This window comes from Rhinolophus hipposideros (assembly GCF_964194185.1).
Source record: "Rhinolophus hipposideros genome assembly, chromosome: 9".
Lineage (NCBI taxonomy): Eukaryota > Metazoa > Chordata > Mammalia > Chiroptera > Rhinolophidae > Rhinolophus > Rhinolophus hipposideros.
The window spans coordinates 75,422,670-75,445,640 of record NC_138055.1 but is presented as its reverse complement, the minus strand read 5'-3'; the positions used below and the strand labels follow the sequence as shown (position 1 = coordinate 75,445,640).

General features: G+C 34.6%; 1 protein-coding gene across 14 annotated transcripts in view; it reads left to right on the top strand.

Annotated features, from left to right (window-relative positions):
- The window catches only part of PPFIA2 (PTPRF interacting protein alpha 2), a 463,335-nt gene that overhangs the window by 262,109 nt on the left and 178,255 nt on the right, over window positions 1–22,971 (top strand). For all 14 annotated transcript variants that reach the window (XM_081060602.1, XM_081060606.1, XM_081060596.1 and 11 more), the window contains 2 exons: window positions 6,215–6,316; window positions 19,948–20,112. In XM_081060602.1, the coding sequence (XP_080916728.1) occupies window positions 6,215–6,316; window positions 19,948–20,112 (267 nt within the window). The remainder of the gene's footprint in view (window positions 1–6,214; window positions 6,317–19,947; window positions 20,113–22,971) is intronic.

Below are 22,971 nucleotides of genomic sequence, written 5' to 3'. Positions count from 1 at the left end.
TACACAGACTTATTGAGAACACGGACTTGAACTTGCCTCTTTTGCTGCCATCTCCCTTGTGCTTCGAGTGATGTCCACTGCATAGGGAGTGCCCGTGTGAATGTATGTATGTGTGATGTGCATGAGTGCATGCTGAGAAAGAACAGGACGTTCCCTTTGGTCTGAGGGTACTTGTATGGTTCTCTGTGTCCTAACTGCTCTTTAAAGTGCCAAGAAACAAAATACAGAGTAGGGAAAGTAATTTTGGTCCTTGGGCAAAGTAAGAATTTTGGCAGACTGTGTTTGGGGAACAAAATGATTGGCCTGAAAAGTTGTTGAATATGGTTTGCGGTCGGTAATTGACCTACTAGTCCTGTCTCAGTGATTCAAAGCAAACTCAGCTGTTCCTATAGACTCCTTTGAACTCTAACATGGTGAAGTATGAATGAAGTTCTCTTCTAACATTTATCCTTCACTATTTTCAGCTTCTGACAAAACTCGTATATGCTGTGTTCTGTTCATTATATTTGTTACTCAAAATTGTATTTTTGAAATCTTTCCATGTTGCTATATGAAGATCTAGCCTATTTATTCTACCCTCTGTACAATATTCCATTATGTGCATTTAGTATGTTTAATTCATCCATTTTATTATAGATGAAAATCCGTTTTCAATTCTTGACCACAAAACCAACTTTCCTTGGAATCTTTTATATTTTGATACCTGCAGTAGATATAAAAGAGCAAAAGATAATGTACATCATTGTCCAAATCCACTTGGCTATGGATTATTTTTTTTGAGAATCTTGTGGAAATACTGTTCTATAAAACGTGTTTTGAGAAGAAACAAGGTTAAAGAAATAACATATGGGTTAAATATGTATTTTCACTTTGAGAATGAATGAGACCAATGTAATATATGCAATAAATAAATGATGAATCTAAAAGCATAAATTATTAGGAGTAATAGTATCACTTTATGTACATACAATGAAACATTGCAGACAATAATGTCATTGTTTTGTAGATGTGGTGTAATATATTTCAGATGTAGAAAAAACAACATCTACAAAGTAAAATGGATATCAGACATTACATAGTGAACAAATTTTAATAATCTCACTCGGAGAAATAAATAACTCTATTTAATTACACTTTAAAAAAATTGTTTTGGTGTTAAAGTCAAAAAGTTTAGAGAAAATGAAATTCATTTATTGTAAAAACAAGGCTTTGTTGAGTGTCTACAATTGGGCAGGAACTATGCAGAACCCTGAGGATATAAAAATAAACAAGATAACCTTGCCTTAAAGGATCATACTCATTTACTTGGAGGAGATGAATACTTAATTCAATTATTATAAAAACAGTACAATAAGTGCATTGATAGATTTTAAACAAGGTATTATAGAATAACTAGCAAGACAAGCTGGTGCTTTAAAAGTGAATTAGGTAGGCAGAGAGGATAGGGAAGAGTATTCTAGGTATAGGAAATAGTATGTGAAAGAAAATGATGAAAAGAAGAGAGACGAGAAAATGGAAAGGTAGAAATAGACATAAGAAAGAAAAAAATCTGTTGTAAGTGCAGAAAATAGACCTTTTAAGAAATAGGCTTTAGAAGGTCAGTGTCATCTGTAGATCAACAATGTTTCTAAGCACATGAGCAAATATTGCTGTGTGTGTGACATTTCAGTGATGGGTTTGAAGTACTTGTTTGTGATGGGAATTACTGAGGTACCTTAAATGTGAATTCTGAAAGATCTTTGGGGTCAGGTGCAACAACTATGTCTAAGTTATCTCTGTATCTTCAACATAGGCTCTGATAGGCACTAGGTGCTCAGTAAATATTGTTATGTATGGATAGAGAGATGTTACTTTTGTATCAATTAGCACAGGTGAGAAATTTGATGATTTTCCATTTTCAGCAAGAAAAAGGCAGTGCTGCAGAAATTGAACAGTTGGAATCAGGGTGGATTATTTTTAACTGCGTGACCCTGAGCATGCTATTCATCCATGCTAATCTTCACTATCCTTATCTGCAAAATAGGGAAGAGATGAAATAATTCATATAAAATGCTAAACTCAGCAAAGTGGCGCCTGCACTAAATGGTAGTTGCTGTTATTCAGTGAGAAATAAAACTAATTAATTGTGAAAGGGCGACATTTTGGATGATTTGAATTTTGAAAGTTAGTCTGTTTAGGTTAGATGTGTTTGAAAGTAGGCAGCTCTGAAAGATTTTGTGAACTAGAGAAAAATACAATTTTTAAAAAGACTGAAAGAAGGACAAATTAAAAGGGAAAAGCTTGTAATCAGGAGTTAAAAAACAACCTATTGTCATCATTAAGTATGAAATAGATTGTCTGGGTTCAAAGCTCAGCTATACAATTGACTAAGTGTGTAACTTTGGAAAAATTAGTTAACTACTCTAGGCCTCAGTAAAATTAAAAAATAATAATAATAATAATAATAATAATAATAATAATAAAACCCCACCATATTCTTAGAGCAATTTTAGGTTCACAACAAAGTTTAGGGAAGTTAAAGAGCTTTTCCATACACCTTCTGCCCCCACACGTAGATAGCCTCAGCCATTATAAACATCCCCCATCGGAGTGGTCCATTTCTTACAACTGACGAATCTGTATTGACACATCATCACCCAAAGTCCATAATTTACATTATGGTTGACTCTTGGTGTTATACATCCCATGGGTTTTGAAAAATGTTTAATGACATGTATCTGTCATAATAATATTGTACAGTTTCTTTACTGTCCTAAAAATCTTCTGTGCTTGGTCTACTAATCTCTCCCCCACCACACACACAACACTCCTGGCAATCATTGATCTTTTTATAGTTTTGACTTTTTCCAGAATGTCACATAGTTGGAAATACACAGAATGTAGCCTTTTTCAGATTGGTTCCTTTCACTTAGTAACATGCATTTAAAATTCCTCCATTTGTGTGTGTGTGTGTTTTTTGTTGTTGTTGTTTTGTTCTGTTTTGTTTTCTGGCTTGAGAGCTCATTTCTTTGTAGCACTAATAATATTCCATTGTCTGAACGTAGCACAATTTACTTATCCATTCACTTACTGAAGGGCACCTTGGTTGCTACTAAGTTTTAACAATTATAAATAAAGCTGCTATAACCATCCTTGTGCGGGTTTCTGTGTGGACAGTTCTCAACAGCTTTGAGAATACCAAAGAGTGATATTGCTGGATTGTATGGAAAGAGTAGTTTTGTTTAGTGAGATCTTAGAATTTTTTACACGGTTTTATTAGGATTAATGAGATAGTACAAATTTCTTGGCAGAGTACCTGGCATATGGTAAGGACTCACCAATATTAATTATATTTGCTGTTACTATTATCTGAAGAAAATTATATAAAACTCAATTGTTGACAGTAAGGATGAAGAGGTATGTACAGAAGAGAGAAATATCAGAGGAAACATATTAAAACATTTGATAATTAACTGCGTACAAGGTATCTGCCTCTGTTGCAGTCCCAGATATGCAGCATGTGCTTGTCTAATACTTGTTACTCTGCATGGAAGGCATACCGGGCCTTGGGCCTTTAGTTTCCCACTCTGCCTTTGGACTAATTAAGAAGGATCATGCAAAGTAATTGTCAGTAATGGTTATCTAATTCTCCAAATTTAGAAAGAGTACTGCTAAATGCTCTCCAAATCTGAATCATATCAACCTGATGAGTAGCTGGGGATGAAATGGTCTAGTGGAGAAGCACTAGAAAAGCAGGCTGGAGAACAATGTTCACAGCCTCACTCACTGTCTGTGGGTGGCAAGCTTCATGAACTTGGACTTAATTCTTAGTAATTCAGTTTCCTCGGCCATAAAATGGGAATGAGACTCCCTCACTTATTATTTAGAGAGTAAGATGAGGTAATGAATGTGAAGGTAGTGCCTGAAATTTACTAAGTCAATAAATGATAAGACTAATCTTACTACATGGAGTCACTAAATAGCTTTCTCAGAATCAGTGACATGATAATAAATTAAAAAATGCAGTCATCTGTCACCAATAACGTCTTGACTATTTTTTTTCCTCAGTTTTGAGTACATGATTGCTTCAGCGAACTTATAGAGTTATATTTTGTCTTATTCTCTAAGCACCAAAGCATGTTTCTCCATTGTGGAGAGTTTGATAATAAAAATACATAGGAGGAAGCCAAAAACAAAATTCACTTGTTATTCCACCACCTGGAACTATCTAGTGTTAAAACTCTGAAGTATTTTCTTTGATCTTTTATCTTTCTGTAGATAGCAAGCTAAATCTCTAGAAAGATCGACCCACATATGTTTTTAAAATTGGTATGGTTAAATATAAAGATTTATGTTTTATCTTATAATATTCATGAATATAGGATTACTTTTAAATGCCTATATGTTAATATACAAGGCAGAGTCACTGTAACTTTCTTCTTTTCTCCATCAAAACTATATAGTTTATATAAAGTTCCATTTTTAACAAAATGTTTATTGTTTTCTACTTATTGTTTATTTCAATTCTCCACTTTAATGATATACCCACAGAATGTCAATAGCATTTAAGCAGGCAGCAATTAGGGCAGAAACCATTTATCTGCCATGCCAGCCCAAATGTAACAATGGACTCTTTCATCTTGATTCTAAATTCCAAGTCTACTCTGAGGACTTTCAAGTACCCACTGGGACTGAAGCCATTCAGGGAACTCAGCAAAATAAGTGGTTTGAAGCAAACAAAAATATAAACCTTCAACCTTCCCCATCTTTGCATAGTCATCATATTTATTTACTTTATACTAAATTTGCCTTTGTGGAGATTAGGTTAACCAACCTGTCTCCCCCATTTTTGTTTTTCTGTTTGATCTTCTGACGCCTTCTCAGCCTGCAGAGAAGTTGTCCCAAATACTTAAACATTTGACAAGCATCAGTTTTATTACTAAGAACCACTCTAAATGATTAATGATACTATGGATGTTTACTATTTTTGAAAATTATTTTGAAATAATATTTGCTTATAACAAGGAGTAGCAGAACTGTTGAAACAGATTTCTTTGTCTTCTTTTGAAGTAATTTTTCCTGTGTCTAAACTCTCTGCCTAGTGGTAAAAAATACCCATCTCATAGAATCTCTGATCCCATTTTGAGGAAGGAAGCCATGGAAGATTTCTCTGAAGTGGCATTTGTCACATAGAGGATTACTCCAAAATTCCCAATTTTTTTTTCATAACATCATGACTCATTCTCATTTACTGAAAATTAATACTAATTGAGCACCTGCTGTGTTTTACATATTGGGAATGTACCAGTGAAGTCAAAGTCCCGTTTCACACAGAGCTTACATTTCAGAGGGAAAGCAATCCATGAATTAGTATGAGACTCTTGGATGATGCTATCAGGTCTTAGATACACATATTGTTTTGTAAGCGACTGGTACATTCTTCATAATCTTGTTAACAAATAAATGAACTTCTTAATATCTAAATAGAATATTTAGCAGGATTTTTTTTCAGTTGGAATTTATGGTATATACATATATTTTTTAATGATCTACTGTGTTTTCCTGAAAATGAAACCTAGCTGGACAATCAGCTCTAATGCATCTTTTAGAGCAAAAATAAATATAAGTCCTGGTATTATATTATATTATACCCAGTATTTATTATATTATATTATATTATATTATATTATATTATATTATATTAATTATATTATATTATGTTATATTATACTATGTCATATTATACCCAGTCTTATATTATAGTAAAATAAGACTGGGTCCTATATTAATTTTGGCTCCAAAAGATGCATTAGAGCTGATTGTCCTGCTTGGTCTTATTTTCGGGAAACACATTATTATAATCAATTGTGACATTGCTCTATAGGAATAAAAGTGTAAGATTTTTGGAGTTGTTCACAAAATTAGCCAAATTTAAATCATTTTACATTATTAATATCTTGTCATACTAATGTTAAGTTGAATATGCTGTGTCTGATACATTTTTAAATATATTTTATACATTTATCTAAGCAGTGTGTTATAATGTAATACGTATGTTAAATAGCATGGATTAGCATTTTCTGAATCAAGTTAATTTAAAAACAGCAATGTATATATATTAGTCAGTCAAATGAGTCATTTTTTCCATTCAAAAGTTTATATTTTTAATTATGACTGCTGGAATACATTTTTTACATCTGTAATATGCCTTCAAATATTTGTATTCCCCTTTCAGGAATTTGCCGCACTGACAAAAGAATTAAATGCCTGTAGGGAACAACTTCTAGAAAAGGAAGAAGAAATTTCTGAACTTAAAGCTGAAAGAAACAATACAAGAGTAAGTATAAAACTACCTCTGCTTGGAATTAGTTCCATATATTGCTCAGTGCCTTATCTCTTATATATGCATAAAAAATACAGACATTTGAAAACTTCAGGAAGACTTTAAGCAGACACCATGAATAGTCTGTTACTTAAAGTACAGGCGACTATATTACTAAACTGAAAACAGGAAGACAGGAAACCTAAATTATAGTCTTTGTTACTAAATCACCATGTTGACTTAGAAAATGTTTTTACTCCTTTTGGCCTGTGCTTTTCTCAACTTTAAAAGGAAGGGCTGGATTTCAATAGAGAATTTCAAACTTTCAAGCTGTTGTATTGCAGTAGGGGACCGATACCTCAGAGGCTGGAGGCAGGCAATGGAGGAGAGGTTTGAAAGGAGAGCATACATTTCAATTAAAAATATAAAAGCATAAGGGAATGGCGTCCCATTGGTCCTCACTTCACCCCACCCCACCCCAGCAAGATATTTATTTAAAAAAGAAAAGAAAATGTTAAAATGTATAACCACTGGAACAGAACCATCCTTGTTAAAAGAGGCCTTTTCGATTTTAAAAGATTGTTGTGGAAACTTTCAGTTCTGATATTCTGAAACAGATATTTGGTTTCAGTCTCATGACATGTAACAGTAAAGTTCAGAATTTGATCAAAGATGCTGTATTTTCTAGTTCCAAAGAAAAAGTCACTAAATTTCATAAAATATATAAATCCCTATATTACCCATAAATGAGAATAGTTTCTCTACTAAAAGAACATAGAAAAAAATCCACTTTTGGGTGGATATAGATAAAACATGAAGTAGGTGAAAAATATTTAAAGTGTTAGAGCTCTGACAGATTAATGCAGAGAAAAGGTATCATTTAATAATGTATTCATTTCATGCTTGGTCTTAGAAAGTAATATAAAAATGGCAGCACCACAAACAGTGAGCTATGGCATCTAATGAGAGATGCCATTCCATGAACAATGGTTATATGATCAAACTTGATTTATCTTCGTATTCATCAGGATAATTTTTATGGTAAAGAGAGTTCACACAGTGTACCTACAAGGAATTGTTTTTCATTGAGACTGATGAACCAGTCACATGGACTGCCCCAAATAGTCATATTAAGAGCAGTTTAGGTCATGTTATCAGATATCAGATTATTTTGTTTATGTTTCTTTCTCCTTCTATGTATGTTTCCCACGCTTGATTTTTAAATTACACTGTTGTTTTGTTGTTGTTGTTGTTGTGTGTGTGTATGTAAATTTAAAGTTTGTTTATGCTATGAGATTTATTCTTCCTTGTTTCACTATTTTAATGCTTTTGGCCAAAGTCCCCCTAGCCTAGTGTAAACAAATGTAAAAGTAGAAGCAGGAAGCTGAAAATGGAGGGAGATACAAACCTCCAGATAGCTTCCATTTCTCATATGTAAAAGGAATAGAAACTGTTTTATTAGCTGTGCATGCATTTCTCTTTTCCACAACCTTTCTTTCTACAACTCTAACTCTTTTCTGCAGCCCTATAAGGGAGATGTTATGATTGTCCCCATGTTACTCATGAGGCACCTGAGCTCAGAAAAGAGCAGATAACTTGCCAGCAGTCACACAGCATATACATAGCAGAGAAGGGATTGGGAAATTACGGCAGAATAACTCCAGAGCCTGTGCCCTTCACTGTAAGGCCATCGGCACAATTATTCAAGTGAGATCCATGGAAAAACCCCAAGGTTTACTACAGCTTAAAGAAGACATTGCCTAAGAGCAGACCTCTGCAGTATGGAGTATGTCATTTCCTCTTGCTTGTGACTAATATCAGATATCTAGGAGATTTGGGGGACAGCATCCACACCGTTTTTATCATATCACACCCTATGAGGCCCAGAAGTACCCGTGGCTATTGCATATGCAAAGAGACGTTGAGTAATAAAGGAACTAAGGCAAGCTATACTTGAAATACCTATTCAGGAATCAGTGAGCAAAATAAAAATATTAAGTTCCATTCGGATAACAGAAATTGAAGTCATTGAATTTAAACATGAATAATAGTTATTATGAAAACATGATATAAAGCTGGAAAACATTTTTCTTTGTTTTTACTTTCATTTTAATTCTAAGTGATATGCAATATTATGTCAGTTTCAGGTGTACAACATAATGAGTAGACATTTATATAACTTATGAAGTGATCACCACAATAAGTCTAGCACCCATCTGACACCATACAGTTATTACAGTATTATTGATTATATTCCCTATGCTCCACTTTATATCCCTGTGACTATTTTTATAACTGGTGGTTTGTACTTCTTAATCCCCTTCTCCTTTTCCGTCCATCACACTTGGAAAACATTTTCTACTTTCCTTCAAAGCAGTGATGTGGAGGACTTTTGTTGTTGGTCATGTCAACAGGAGACAGATTTATGAAACCTTCCTTGTGCAAAGTATTGATTGTGTGACAACTTCCTAAGTTACATAACCATCTCTCACCTCCCCCACCACCCAAACAATATCCAGGGCTTAAAATCAGACATATCTTCTCTCTTTCCCCAAAATACCCTATTGAATGTTGCTAAGTATAACAGTTTTTATAGATTTTACACAATAGTTTCTCCTTCTAAATGTTGTTTCTCTTTTTGTTATAAACATTTACTTAATGGTTAGGGAGAGAAAGCAACAACCTAATATTTCCTTGTCACACCTGAAGAAAATTTGATTGGTGTTAGATTGTGAGAGATTTTAAAGTAGAATGGCATGTCTTAATTTCCAGGGTTCTCATAAACTTGTGACTCTCTCTTTGCATGTTGAGTAGTTAACATATGCTCATAGGTTTATGTAAATAATACAAAAAAGACAGTCCACAAAGAGAACTCATAAGTGAGTAGGGTTATTTGTGTTAATTTTGAGTGTCATCATAAACAATAGGTCAGAAAGTGCCCTTCTGTACCATATTTTGAATGAATTATACCTTCTTGAAAATAGAAAATAGAAGTTTCAACTGGAGTTGAATGAATGAAATTTATCTAATATCTCAAATAATAATGATGATAATCATATAATAGCCAAAAATAATCAAGTTTTTCTAAATCCTTCACATGTTTCAATCCCTTTATCCTTGTGGCAATCCCATTATCCCCATTTAACTGATGGGAAAACTAACACAGTAACTCGCCCCAGGCCACATAATTTAGAAGTGACATGCCCAGGGAATCTACTTCTCAGCTTAATTACAGGCTATGTATTTAAGAAATCATATTCCTGTGTCATTCACAAATCAGATATGATATAAAGAATTGTGTTTTTAGGGAAGAGCAGAGTTTGTTCAGTTTTTTGTAATTCACTCCTAATCTGTACAGTAATTTCTTTTGCATTGTTTGTGTAATTGTGTGGAAAGTAATGTACTAGGTATTGTGATGTCAGAGCTGTAAGTTGTGGCCATTTATCACTTTGTCACCACAGAAACACTTTTCATTGGTGAGTGAAATAAATCAAAATAACAATTGTAGGTGTTCTTAAATCCAGCTGCCTCAATAATTAAGTTGAGAAATCCAAATAAAATAACCCTAACATAGTCTTGATTGTGCAAAAATTGAAATTTCAAAAATTATTGTGGATATTTACAGAAACATTTAAACAAGCTTTGTTGTTTAATATTTCCACACTAATAAAATACAGAAAAAGTGATTAAACAAAACTAGTCATTCCTAAAATTTCTCTGACCATACTTAGACAAATTATACTTATAGAAAATAACTTATTCCTGTTGTTATTTCAACATACTCAAATTTACTCCTAAGACTTACCATGTTTTTGTATTTGTTTGTGTTTTTTTCAGCATTATCTGAATTAATGTAAGCGTAAAGGAAAACCGGAAAGGTTAACATAGCTACTATCTTTTATTATCAGAGTAAATAATTTTTCTTGTTTTGGAACTGTTTCAACTGTTCTTGTGGCTGACCATCTCAAAGGATGGTTATTGACAGTTTTTTAGAATGTAAACTATTACATGACTTCGAAAAACAAGTTATGATTTCAAGAGCCAGTCATAATGTCAGTTAGAAATAATTAAGCTGTAATTTCACCTCACTGGTCATAAACTAAAAGAATTAATTGCCCTTAATTCAAATCAAAGACATAATTTGAAACATTTCTTACCATGTCCTTTTATTGTGAGCTAAAGGAATTATGTTAAGTGTTCCTATACAATCAGACACCTGGCATTACTAAAGAAAAGCTTCCTATTCTTGACAAACATGTCTATACACGTTAATAAGCTCCCCCAGACATACTTCCTCAATGAGTAGAACATACAATCCAGTTGAGGAAAAGTAAGACCCTAGCAGTTGAAAGCAGGTAAAGGTACATGTGTATGCATACATGGGTGCATGGATACATATTTAAGGACATGTTATGATGGAATATAATGAATACAAGAGAGAATAAGCTAGGACATGTGCCCTCCCAATAGCTGTTTCAATGTAGGACTCAGACATGTACATAAGAAACAAGGCTATCGTAAACAGTATTGGAGAGTAAAGGATATTGGGAGGACTGAGCACAAAAGCAACTAGTTTGAAGGTTTTCATTTTCTGATGTTTTCATTTTCTGATGTTTTCATTTTCTGATATTCACGTTGTGTTACGTGATCACACCACATCAGCAGAATTAGTCTACGGGGAAGAATGTGTTTCCACTTGAATGCCATTGTGATTGAAAATAATTATGTAAAAGGTTATATTGAATTCATCTCTAATAGGAAGATACATAATTTTAGAAAGTTAGTTCAAAAGTTCCCAATGATGCAACATGTGTATATGCATCTATGCTATGCATATATATGCATATATAGGCTGTGTTTGTTTAAAGTGAATTCCAACAGAGTATTAATGGCCATTTATATGATTCCTGCAATTTTTTTGAGTATACCAAAGAGAGCGCCTCTGCAAGCTTTATTAAATATTAGATGAAAGTGTGGCTCCCAGCAAAAGTGTACAATTGGATTGTTAGTGGTAGCTTAGATGAATTCTTCTTTATTTTAAATTTATTTTAATTTGTAAGCTTAAAAGCCATAGATACATGCTAGGGTAGAACATTCCGGGCCATGTTCTCTAGGCTAGATAATTTGCATTTATCATTAGTTCAAATCAAGTAGTAAGCATGTATTATATAGAATATTTTTCTAGGTATCGAAGAGTATTCAGGATTAGTTAAATTGTTAAGCCTTTAAGGAGTCTGGTTTACATTAATAAAAACATATTATATAGATGAGAGCTCCTAATGGCACAAAACAGTACAGCTTAGCTGTTTTAACCAAGAAGATATTAATTAAGGTATATAAGAAATCTCTAAACTAAGCTTCCAGGCACAATTTCTAGGACCACATTTCTTGGACTTGTAAGTTTTTTTCACATGCCCAGCCCCAGAAACACACAGTAGTCTCTGCTACTTCCTGTGCGAGCAAAATGGACGCTCCCTGCCTGCTGTGTTTCCTCATCTGACTCCCTCAGAATCTATCCTGTGTGTGTGGCTCTGGTTGGCTGACTCTTAAGTCACATATCTGCCACCTAGTGGTAAACATGCCTGAGAAAAGTTTTTGACACTATATTATTGGAAAGATAGCATTCCGAATGTGGGAAGATATTAAATATGGATGGTATGTTCAAAACATTTGGGACAACCACAAATGTCAAGTCTACATTACAGTCCAACTGTTATCATACCCCTTTCCATATTAAAACTCTAAACAATAGTAATACTGACAATATGTATCTACCCAACAATACAACTATACAACTTCTTAGACAAAAATAAAATCACAGTTTCTTAAAAAAAAAATAAGGTCCACAATCACTAGTTACTGTATTGTGCTACATGTCTAGGGTTCTCATTAAATCATAATCCTAGCTTAACATTCTGTACCCTATGGACTACTTTACTTGTTCATCAGAACCAATATACCCAATATGAAATAGAATAAAAGGTTATAAATGTAACAAGAAAGAAGGGAAGATAATTTAATATATATTATGTGTATCATACAAAAACAAAAAATCCTCTTTTCTCCAACAGGTCACAAAGTCCTGTTGACAATTATAAATTCCAATTCTAAATCTTGAATTCCTGGACCTATGTAGATGGACCTATCTGTATTCTAAGAAAGAAACTATAAAGTTTCTACTATCAGTATTTCTGAATATATACTAATTCCTGGAGGTAGCATTCCCAACCTAGCAATGTGTTATCGCCCAGCTTGAATTAAAATACCCTTCCTTGGGTCATTTAACCATTCTATAGGATCATTTGCTTCTGCCTGATGTGAAACTGGGATCATCAGTCAATTACATAACTCCTTGTAAGCAAAAAATCTAGTAAGACAGTGTTGTTGATAGAAGCATAGCCATTGGAGAAGGAAAATCCATATCCAGAAAAAGCTGCCTCCTCCCTGATGGAAGAGATTTGATGTAGTCTGCTTGCTTCATGGTGAATAGCTGGTCTCTGGGTGTGCTTTGTCACTTCAGAGTTTCAAGGTTGATGGCTGCCACTAGTAACTTGGCCATTCAGCTATGGTGGTAACCATATCAACCTTAGTGGTGAAAAGCCCTCTTTATCAGGTTAACTCCTATCCCTGAAGCCATGGTCACTTTTTTACACCCATTGAGCAAATGCTGTGGCAGCTAGAGAAATAGGCTAGTATTCACAAGGTGAGTCATTTTTTCTACCAGATTTTGAAAAACTCTGCAATAGTGGGTACCAAAGTGCTAGTCCTAGCTCAGAGCTAGCATCAAGAAATTTTGGTATTCTCTTTTCCTCAGTATTATTACCTGCTAAATGGTTTCAGGTCCTTTTAGGGAATATTTTCTGATTATCTATTGCTTCATAACAAACCACCCCAAAGTTTAATAAAACAACGTTTTATTACACTGGCTGATTTTATGGGTCAGGGCACAGTCGTGATGAGCCTTCTCGCTTCCATAATGTTTGGACTCAGCTGGGATGACTTGATGGCTAGCAATACTGATGTGCTGGTATAATAAATTATTTTTTTATCAAGAAAAAAACCACTGATCTATAGTATGTGCCAACTTGCATGATGTAAATGCCCTTCCTCCCCACACTGTAGCTGATTTGAAGCTACCAACATGATGTCACTGAATGCAGAGTTGGGAGAAGATGCTCGGTAGTAAGCCATTATGTATCTACTGTTCAGGTACAATAGAAGTAAACAACCCAAGGAGCATAGGTTATTGTGAAATGTAGTAAAATAATTAGAATGTGAACCTCCATGTGTCCTCTCTCGGACACAATAGTCTCAAAGTAGTAAGACTTTTATACAGTGGCCCAGGGGTCTGAAAGCAAGTAAGCTAGCTAGAAACGTCATTGCCTTTTAGGACCTAGGCTCCAAACTCACAAAATATAACTTCCACCCATGGTATTGGTCAAAATACTCACAGGCCAATCCAGAGTCAAGGGCAGGGAACATAGATCCCGCCTCTTAATGTCAGGAGTGTCGAAGAAATATCGGGCTATCTTCAAAATCATCACAGATGGGTAGAGTTAGCAGCTGCGGGGACAGAGTCCCAGGGAGCAGTGTCCAGGCTCTCAACCTCACATGGAAAAGTGCTGGCTCTGATAGTAGATGGTCATCAGCTGTGACTAGTTGGCCATCAGCTGTACTGATTAGCCATTAGCCACTGATATAACTGCCGTGGCTGTGTTGGTTTGTTGGCAGAGAAGCAGATGGCAAATTGTGGATCGTGTGGCTCCTGCTTCCTGTGTCTCCAACCCAGCTGCCAGCGAGACTATAGTGGTATGATTCCACTATCTATGGCTCCGTGGGTGTTCCTTTTTGGCCTCACCATATCCTGCGTTCTGGTACCGGAAGCAGGAGCTAAGTCCCTGCATGACAGCAGCTACTAAAAATTACTTGTGGTGGCCGATACATATGATATCATATAAGATATGATATAATTTAAATTAGCTACCTGCTAGCAAAGGGTTTTTTTCTCAATCATATCCAGTGTCACCTTCATTAAAAAAAAAAAAATCTCCAACTTTAAAGTGACACAGGTGTAAGATTTGGAGAAGGACAAGACACTTTATCAGGTGACTCAAGTCAGGAGTCAGTCCTCAAGACAGAGTTTTTCATATTACTATTATTAATACAACCTGGGCCTTTCTGACCTGTCTGAGATTCTGTGATCATTTACCATTAGCAGAGATCCCAATGGATCAAACTATTCTTCCTGCTACAGTTACCACACTCATGTTATCTCAGGTGATTACTTAGCCTCTGCTGCTGCAGGATCTGTCATCCACAGGAAAAGCATGGAGTTCGTTTAGTACCAGCATCTCTCCCTTTTCATCCCTTGTCTATAATGAACTGACATTATGGGGATTTTGTAGGTTCAGAGCTCTCTTCCTACTAATACATTTCTCCGGGGCTGAGCGAAGATAGTGTCACACTTTCATCTAAAAGAAATATTTACAGGTAGGCAAAATTCTCCAATTTTAACTCCATAAATCTTTAGTTTTCATCTTCTACCTTATGCCCAAGGAATTTCTGGATTCTTGCCTTCACTTATTCTAAAAATGGTCTTATTTCAGACCACTGAGTTTCTATTTTAGTTAGCCAACAAAAAACAGTTGCAACCACTCCCAGTTGCTTAATATCAAAGTTAAATCCAGATTCTCTGATACAGTCACAATGATTAATTTACCCAGATCAATATTTTTGTTTTTTTCTTTCCTGTCCCAGTACTATTTAGCATCTATTTCTACATATATCTCCAGATTTCTGAGATTATAAATTGGCAAAGTCATACAAGTCTTTTGATTAGAAGACTTTCTTCTTAGGTTAGACTTTGTAATATATCCCTTGGTGTTCTAGTCTTCCTAGTCTGCAGACAAGGAAGGGTGTTTAGGGGGGGACTTGGAGAGCAGAAGTTTTATTTTCTAAGATAAATGTTTTAAGTGATGGTCATCAAGACAAACAGCATAGAGCTTATCAGAGAAGTATGGGGACCTTGGGATTTCGAGAATAAGATTAATTCAGACTCATGTGAATCTTTCCAAATGTTCTTTTTCTAGTTCTTGTAATACCTTTTATTTTTAGAGTGGTTCCACAATCTCCACACAGGGTACCTGGTAAGGCTGTGATTCATCAGACATTGTAATTCAGTGACCTCTCCTAGATCAGGCTCTTTATCTTCTTTCTGTTATGTCTTGGGACCTCAATAAGGGGCTATTATGGGCAGCTATAGAAATTTCTGGGTTCTCTGAGCCTTGACCTAAAAAACTTCAAACCTTAAACTTTTCATTTTCTTTCTTTAATTCTTTAGTGCTGTTCAAGGCATCCAGCTTACCTCATTGTCCTTACATTCTTGGTGCCATTTAAAATGGTCTATTGTAGCTATGATTCAGCCCATCAAAGCCTTACTGTCAGAGGCACCTCATTTTAGAATAACTCAGGTGATCATTTAAATTACTATTTTACTTCCATGTACAAAGGAAGATAATGTCTCTTCTTTTGATGTTAATCGAATCATTACTTTGACAAACCTACCTAGATCAGATACCCAGATTCCCATTTGTCTGAGGCGTTGTTACTTACAAACATACTGTTAAAGACTACTATTTTAATCAGGGTTCATTTATTCATTCAACAAAAATGTATGTACATCTATTATGTGTCTATCTTCTAGACACTGACAGTATAGCAATGAACACCACAGAATAAAAAAAAAACTTCTTTCATCATAGACCTTATATTGTTTTTCTTGACAGAGAGACAGTAAACAAGATAACTATATAAAATAAATGGTACACTAAATATGGACAAATGCTAAGGAGGAAAAATAAAGCTGGGAAGAGGATATTTAGTGCAAGAGGTCACCAGGGAAAGTCATGTAGAAAGGTAGATTTGAGTAAAAACATAACAGAGAGGTGAAATGGGGTGGGCATGTGGGCATCTGAAAAAAAATGTTTTAGGCAGAGAAACAGCAAACACAAAGTACCTGATAAGAGAGCATGGATGTCTGATATGTTTCATGAAATAAAACAAAGCCAAACTGAAAGGAACTCAATGCAGCTAGATTGGAATGAGCAAGAATTGGAGATGAGTTCAGACAATTTAGATCCGTTTTGTACATGCAAGGGCTTTGGCTATTACTTGAACCAAAGGAGAAGACATTGAGGATATGAGCAGAGGTATGTGACCTAACTTACATTTTATCTTAAATAGTGTTTTGAGGACAGTCTGATGAACAGGAATGATGAAAGCAGGAGGACCAGTTAAAAAGCTATTAATAATTCAGGGGGGTGATTATGTGTCTTTGACTCAGGTGGTAACAGTGGATGTAGGTGGAAAGTGGTCAGATTCTGGAATTTGCAGGAACATGAAAAGGAGTGAATTTAAAGACCTAGCTATAAATTTTAATATGAGGAAGGAGTGAGTGTGATGAGAAGCAGTAACAACTTCCTATGATAAAGAGATTGAGGGTGCAAATATTTTTAGAGTTTGAGCATTTAAATAAGTGAATTAAAATGTAATGACTTGTGAGTTATATAATAAAAGCTGAAATTATGGCAGTACAGTATGAAATTATTGATAACAGTAGAATCTACAGTGAAACCATGAAAGTGAGTTACGGAAGTTGAAACCATTGGAAATTTAGAGACCAATAGGCTGGGGAAATCATCTAAATGAATAATAACAATCACCAGTTATTATGACTTAAGTATTGCTAGGAAAAATGACAATTATTTACTTGCTAACATATTTAGGGAACAATGGAGAGGGTGACCCAAGTCATGGCAGATGACTATTACAAGGAAAGGTAGCAGTAGGTACAACTAGTTACTTTAGTGTCACAGCATTTGTCATTGCAGATAACATAATTCACCTTCTAGTTGAAGGAGACAGTGGTTTTTAATTGATATTAAGAAATTCTTAATAACAATCTGTAACGTGAACTTTCACGATCAAATTTTAAAACATCATGGCAAAGTTGATAAGGGGATTGTTTCTCCTTTTCAGTATAAAAATCATGATTCCTTTGCCACCTCCCACTGAAAAAAATAGATGCCTTAACCAACTTATTTATACAGCTTATAACTTATTCAGACAGCTCATTTCTTGCAGGGGTGTATAATTAGTAGAACCTCTGTGGCACTGAACACTGAGAATTGAAGTTTTTTTGTGTTCTATGTTGGGAAGGTGGGATTAGCGATATGAGGAACTTGCCAGACGTAAACAGTGAGATCAAAAGGTTTAGGAAGTCTCTAATAACAGATTTCTTTTATAACTTCAGTATAATACTCATATTGTGTTTCTTTCCTAGAGAATGAGGATTATATCTTATACATTTCTGTATCCTACACAGTGTCATGCGCTACCACGTTCATGCTACACACAGTGTCATGCTACTATGTTAATAACTATGTTCAAAGAGTTATTAAATTACTGTACAAATTAACACATCTTTAATTCGCAGTTAGAGAAACGAGTTTTCATTTCATTATAAGACTTGTTTCTATATTACTATATCATCTATCTAACACATACATGTGTATAACAATTTGAATAGCTGAAGCTTTTAGGAAATGATACCAATTAACCATAGCTGCAGATTTAGCTTTGATACAGACCAGTATGTACACTGGAAAATCTATCCCAGTTATCATTGTTTCTAGTCATTCAACAAGTATTTATCAGAAGATGATAAATATGTCAGAAACGAAACCGAATACAGAGATCAAGAAAATCAAGACAGACATGGTTCCCACCCTCATGGAGTTTATATTTTAAAGAGGAAACAATAACATTTAGTGAAACTATTCCTTAAGAAATTACACATCGTGAGATGTTATGAAGAAATGAAGCAAGAGATTTAAATAGAGAATTACGGAGGCTGGGAAGAGAAAAGACCTACTTTACATAGAGCAGAGAGCAAATGTTTCCTTAAGAGGGTGACACTTAAACTGAGATTAAAGAATGAGAAAGAGCTGGCCAAATGAGGTGCCAAAGAGTACTACAGTCAGAGGGTACAGCATATGCAAAGGCTTGGCATGTTCAGGAACCAAAAGTAGGCTGGTGTGGTTAGAGCATCCTTTGCCAGAAAAAGACTAACACCAGATGATGCCCGAGAAACAGACAGGCTTAAGTTCATACACTGTCACATAACCTATGTGCAACAGTATGGGTTTAACCAATACATGCATGTATCTGAAGAATTCAAGAGAACAATACCGTGAATATAATCAGAGGTTGATAAATAAAAGGAAAACTCCTTGAAGTATTAATGATTGTGTCATTTTCACATTGAATTTCTATTACTATTTATTATTTTGATCCTTATATAGGACTCTTACCTACTGATCTATATGCATTTACAATCTCAGATATTTGTGCTCTTTTGTACCAATGGCGTGGCAAAGTTTTCTGACACTTTGAACTGTAATTAGGAACAGTACCTTAGTAAGCACTAAGAAATGTGATACTAATACACAACACTGAATCTAACAGGGGCATCAAGGAAACCAAAAATATTCATTACATTGTAAGCTTTAGGAAAAAAATCCTGAGAAAAAGAAAATTGTTTTCTGTACTTCTTTCAACCCCAGTATCTATCTGCTTTTTCCTCTTTTGTCTGAGTAACTTATGCTTCATTTTGTTTAGACACCATTTGTTACCCTATGCTTTCATCATCTTCTGAAAATCTCTTCTACAAAACTTTCTGACTGTGTGTTGTTCTTCACTAGAAAAATTTTAATAACTGATAACTCAGCTGTTTTATTTTATTTTCATGTATTTTTGTTTTTAGTGGCACAACTCCATTATTAAATAAAACAAAAGCGAAACCCCAACTTATAAAACATTTAAAAGCAGATTTCTCTGGGAAAAGTCAGAGCACAGAGTCTGAAACAGACTGAAACACAGTCCACTGGATGTCTTTCTATCTACCCTTGATCTCTATCAAGGCTCGAGAGGCAACTCTGGGGGAATGTAGGCTCTAGAGTAATTAGTGTAAAAAGTATGTCTTTTTCACATCTTTTCCCAAAATGACTATTACAAATCTGTGACTATATTCCAGTTGGTTGTGTGTATTTTTCTATTATATAATCTAAGAATTAATTGTGCATAAAATCATTAGTGATTATCATTACAATTACTATAGTAATGTGATTATCACTCTAATCACATTTCAAGCAACATGACGATTATATTCATTTCCTTCAATTCAAAAATTTTAAATGCACAGATGTAAATGAATTTAATTTTACCTTTCAACACTAATTCTCTTAACAAGTTCATCATGCATTGGGCAGTGTTCTTTAATAATTATCATATTGGATCGCACACAATTATGTCGTGTTACACTTCTACTGAATCCACACTGAAATTATGCAGGTTTGAAATTATTCAGTTTTCTAAAAAGAATGCATAAAATTTACATTATATTTTCCAATTCAGTCACTTGTTATTTGATAGAAATACAATTTACTTTGAATGTATTTTATGAACCCGGTTTCCACTTAGGCTTGAACTTTTTTGCTGCTACCTGTAGTAAATAATCTGGGAGTATCACGAGATACTATTAGTGACCTGTATCTGTAAGATAATTATGTTTCTGTTAAACCCGATAGCTGTTACTGGAGCATTTGGAGTGCCTTGTGTCACGCCATGAACGGTCACTGAGAATGACGGTGGTGAAACGGCAAGCCCAGTCCCCCTCAGGAGTTTCCAGTGAAGTTGAAGTTCTGAAGGCGCTGAAATCTTTGTTTGAGCACCACAAAGCCTTGGATGAAAAGGTACCGTATGGGAAAAGGATTCCTACAATTTTACATGTTAGTTATACCTCAGAAAGCTGAAATGAAAGAAAAACCTTACTGAAAAGGTATAGCATCGACCAGAGTTCAGCTTAATTAGTTTTGTCCTCAGCCATTCCTGTCTCCATCCTTGATGCACCTGACTCCTGAAGTCAGCTCCCAGGAGCGCACGTGAGCTATAGCAAATCATTTGTTTGAAAAAGGCAACTGACTTATTGTGTGTATACAGGTAGTATTCATAACTATGTTGTGATTAATATCCCTGACAATGTGGCTTATCAAGTTAGACTTCCTGTATGGTACATTATGAGCCTATTCCACATGGCCATTTGAAATTTAATATTGTCATTCAGCGTCTCTCTCTCTCACACTCTCTCACTCTCTCACTCTCTCTCACCCTCACTCTCTCTCATTTTCTCTCACTGCATTTCTCTCTGAAATGCATGCATATACATACCAACATTGGAAACTACTAATTGGCAGTTAAACATATCTTGAGATGTAAAGTGAATGGATTTTACCTTCAGAGGTTTATATTAGAAGCAAACCATTTTTTTAAGCCTCTAATATCTTAGTTCTGAATATGTATTTTTAGTAGAAAATCCCACTTCAGGTTTTTTTAAATGTAGCTGTAAAGCGTCTTTTAGCTGTTACTCAAATAAATTCCACTGACATAGATAAGCCAAAATGATGATAATATCCTTGGAGATTAGTAAGGCTGTGACATGATTTCAATTTTGTTGAAATTTCAAAGAATGAAGCTTTTAAAATGAATAAAACATTCGATTTTGTAGAGTGGGAATTGGGGCACTTTATTGTAAAGTAGTTGACAATTTCTGAGCATTAAAATCCAAACTAGGGATTATTTCCCAGTTATATCTAGGTTTTGACATGCAGACCCTTTTGCTCTATTTAATATTTATATACATGTATACTTTTATCATTGGTCTTTCAGATGTTCTTCGAGCAGGGGATTACGTGGAATGTGTACATAATGATAACTATAATTATGTCTTCTGGATTATTAAGAAGAAATTGTATTTTATTTTTCATTTTAGCTCTGAGAGGCAACTAGTTTGTGAATAATGTTGAAAAGCCAGAAATGAAAATTATTTGAAGATCCCTGATAAATATAATATCAACTAATATTGTTTATCAAATCATTTAATATATTTAATGTCAAGTTTCAAATTATATCCCTTTTCTTATCACAAAAGTACATTGTTAAGAATTTGCAGGACTGTATAGAATATCTACTATGTGTCAGAATCCTTGGCAGATGTTTGTCACACAAAGCTAGATAATGCATTCTTCTTACAATTGAGGAGTTTATAATTAGTGCTGGAAATTCACGTCAGTAACAGATCTTGCTAAGAGGAGATGTGTACAATGCGAAATGGAGTCACAGAAAAAGTTGTGACTTAATCTGCTTGAGAAAGTGACAAGAAAGTTGAGAATGTCTTCACAGAATGGGTGACAAGTGATGTGGGTATTAGAAAATCTTAGGGGGTTTTAAGCAGAGAAATAAACATACTCTAAATAGTATGACCAATATGTAAAATAACTCAGAGCTATAAGGAAAGCATAGCCTGTTCACAAAAAATGTTACATGTCTTGAATGAAGGTACTTGACAATGTATGGTTTTGGATGCTGCCTAGAAGAACTCCACACCATTTAAATGAGGGATACTTTTATAAAGGAATGAATAGAAAGCAATAAGCAGCATTTAAGACAAATAACCTAATGAGTGTGAGTACATTTAAGAAGAAAATGGTTGTTGTACAGCTTAGAATCTAGAAATAATTGAGTCAGTTCAGCGAACTTAGCATAATTAAATGATATATTTTATACTGTGGCCCCAGGAGCTACAATACTATTTAATAACTCACGAGAAGTGCCTTGGACATTGGTGAGTTCAGGGAAAACTGAACTGCTTATCGATTAAGTAATGCTGAACAGTCTAAAGAAAAAAGTGTTATGACTTAGGGCTCTGGAGTTGGACAGACCTGTATAAGTGGCTTCTCTAAGCATCAGTTTCCTCTTATTTGAATAAGGAAAGAATAATAGTACCTACCTTATAGTTACCATGGGGATTAGGTGTGATCTGCCATGATGTGGTTATCACTGTTGGTCCTCATGCTTGTTTGAAATAGTATTTCATTTAGTTATTAAGGGAGTAATATGTGCCTAAGCACCTTCATAAGATTTTGCTAACAAAGAACAGTTCACAGCTTCTTATGGGGATAGGGAGGGATGGCGAGACAGACATATAGACAAGCAATTACAATATTCTACTTTAAGTGTTATGGATATTATATTAAAATATAGATAGAATATCAAATGAAGATGCAACTATTTCTTGAGGGTAAAAGACTACCAACTTTACTGTACAGGTTTTAGAACACATGAAGAGCTAACTAAAGTATAAAAAATTGGGGGTAGCAATGGAAAATTACAATGACTGTCAGTCTTCATGATCAATGTCCTTATTTATACATCCACTGAGTTACAGGGTCGAATTTTTCACAATTAACTAAGGCCAACAGTAATTTTAAAATCACTCTCCAGTGTGTTCACCCATTCCATGGGCTGAAGGAAATGAGAAATACGTGCTTTGCAATCACTCAGATATCATTGACTATTTTAAAATATCTATATACATTTGATATGTATGGGAAATACAACAAAAATATTAAGTATATATGCACTCCACATTTATTTCCATGATCTAATATCACAGTGCCAAAACTGGATTTGAACCTTTTTTGTTTTTTTGTTTTTTTGTGTTTTTTTTTGAACTTTTGGTCTACGGAGATTTCCTCACAATGTTTTCTGTTACA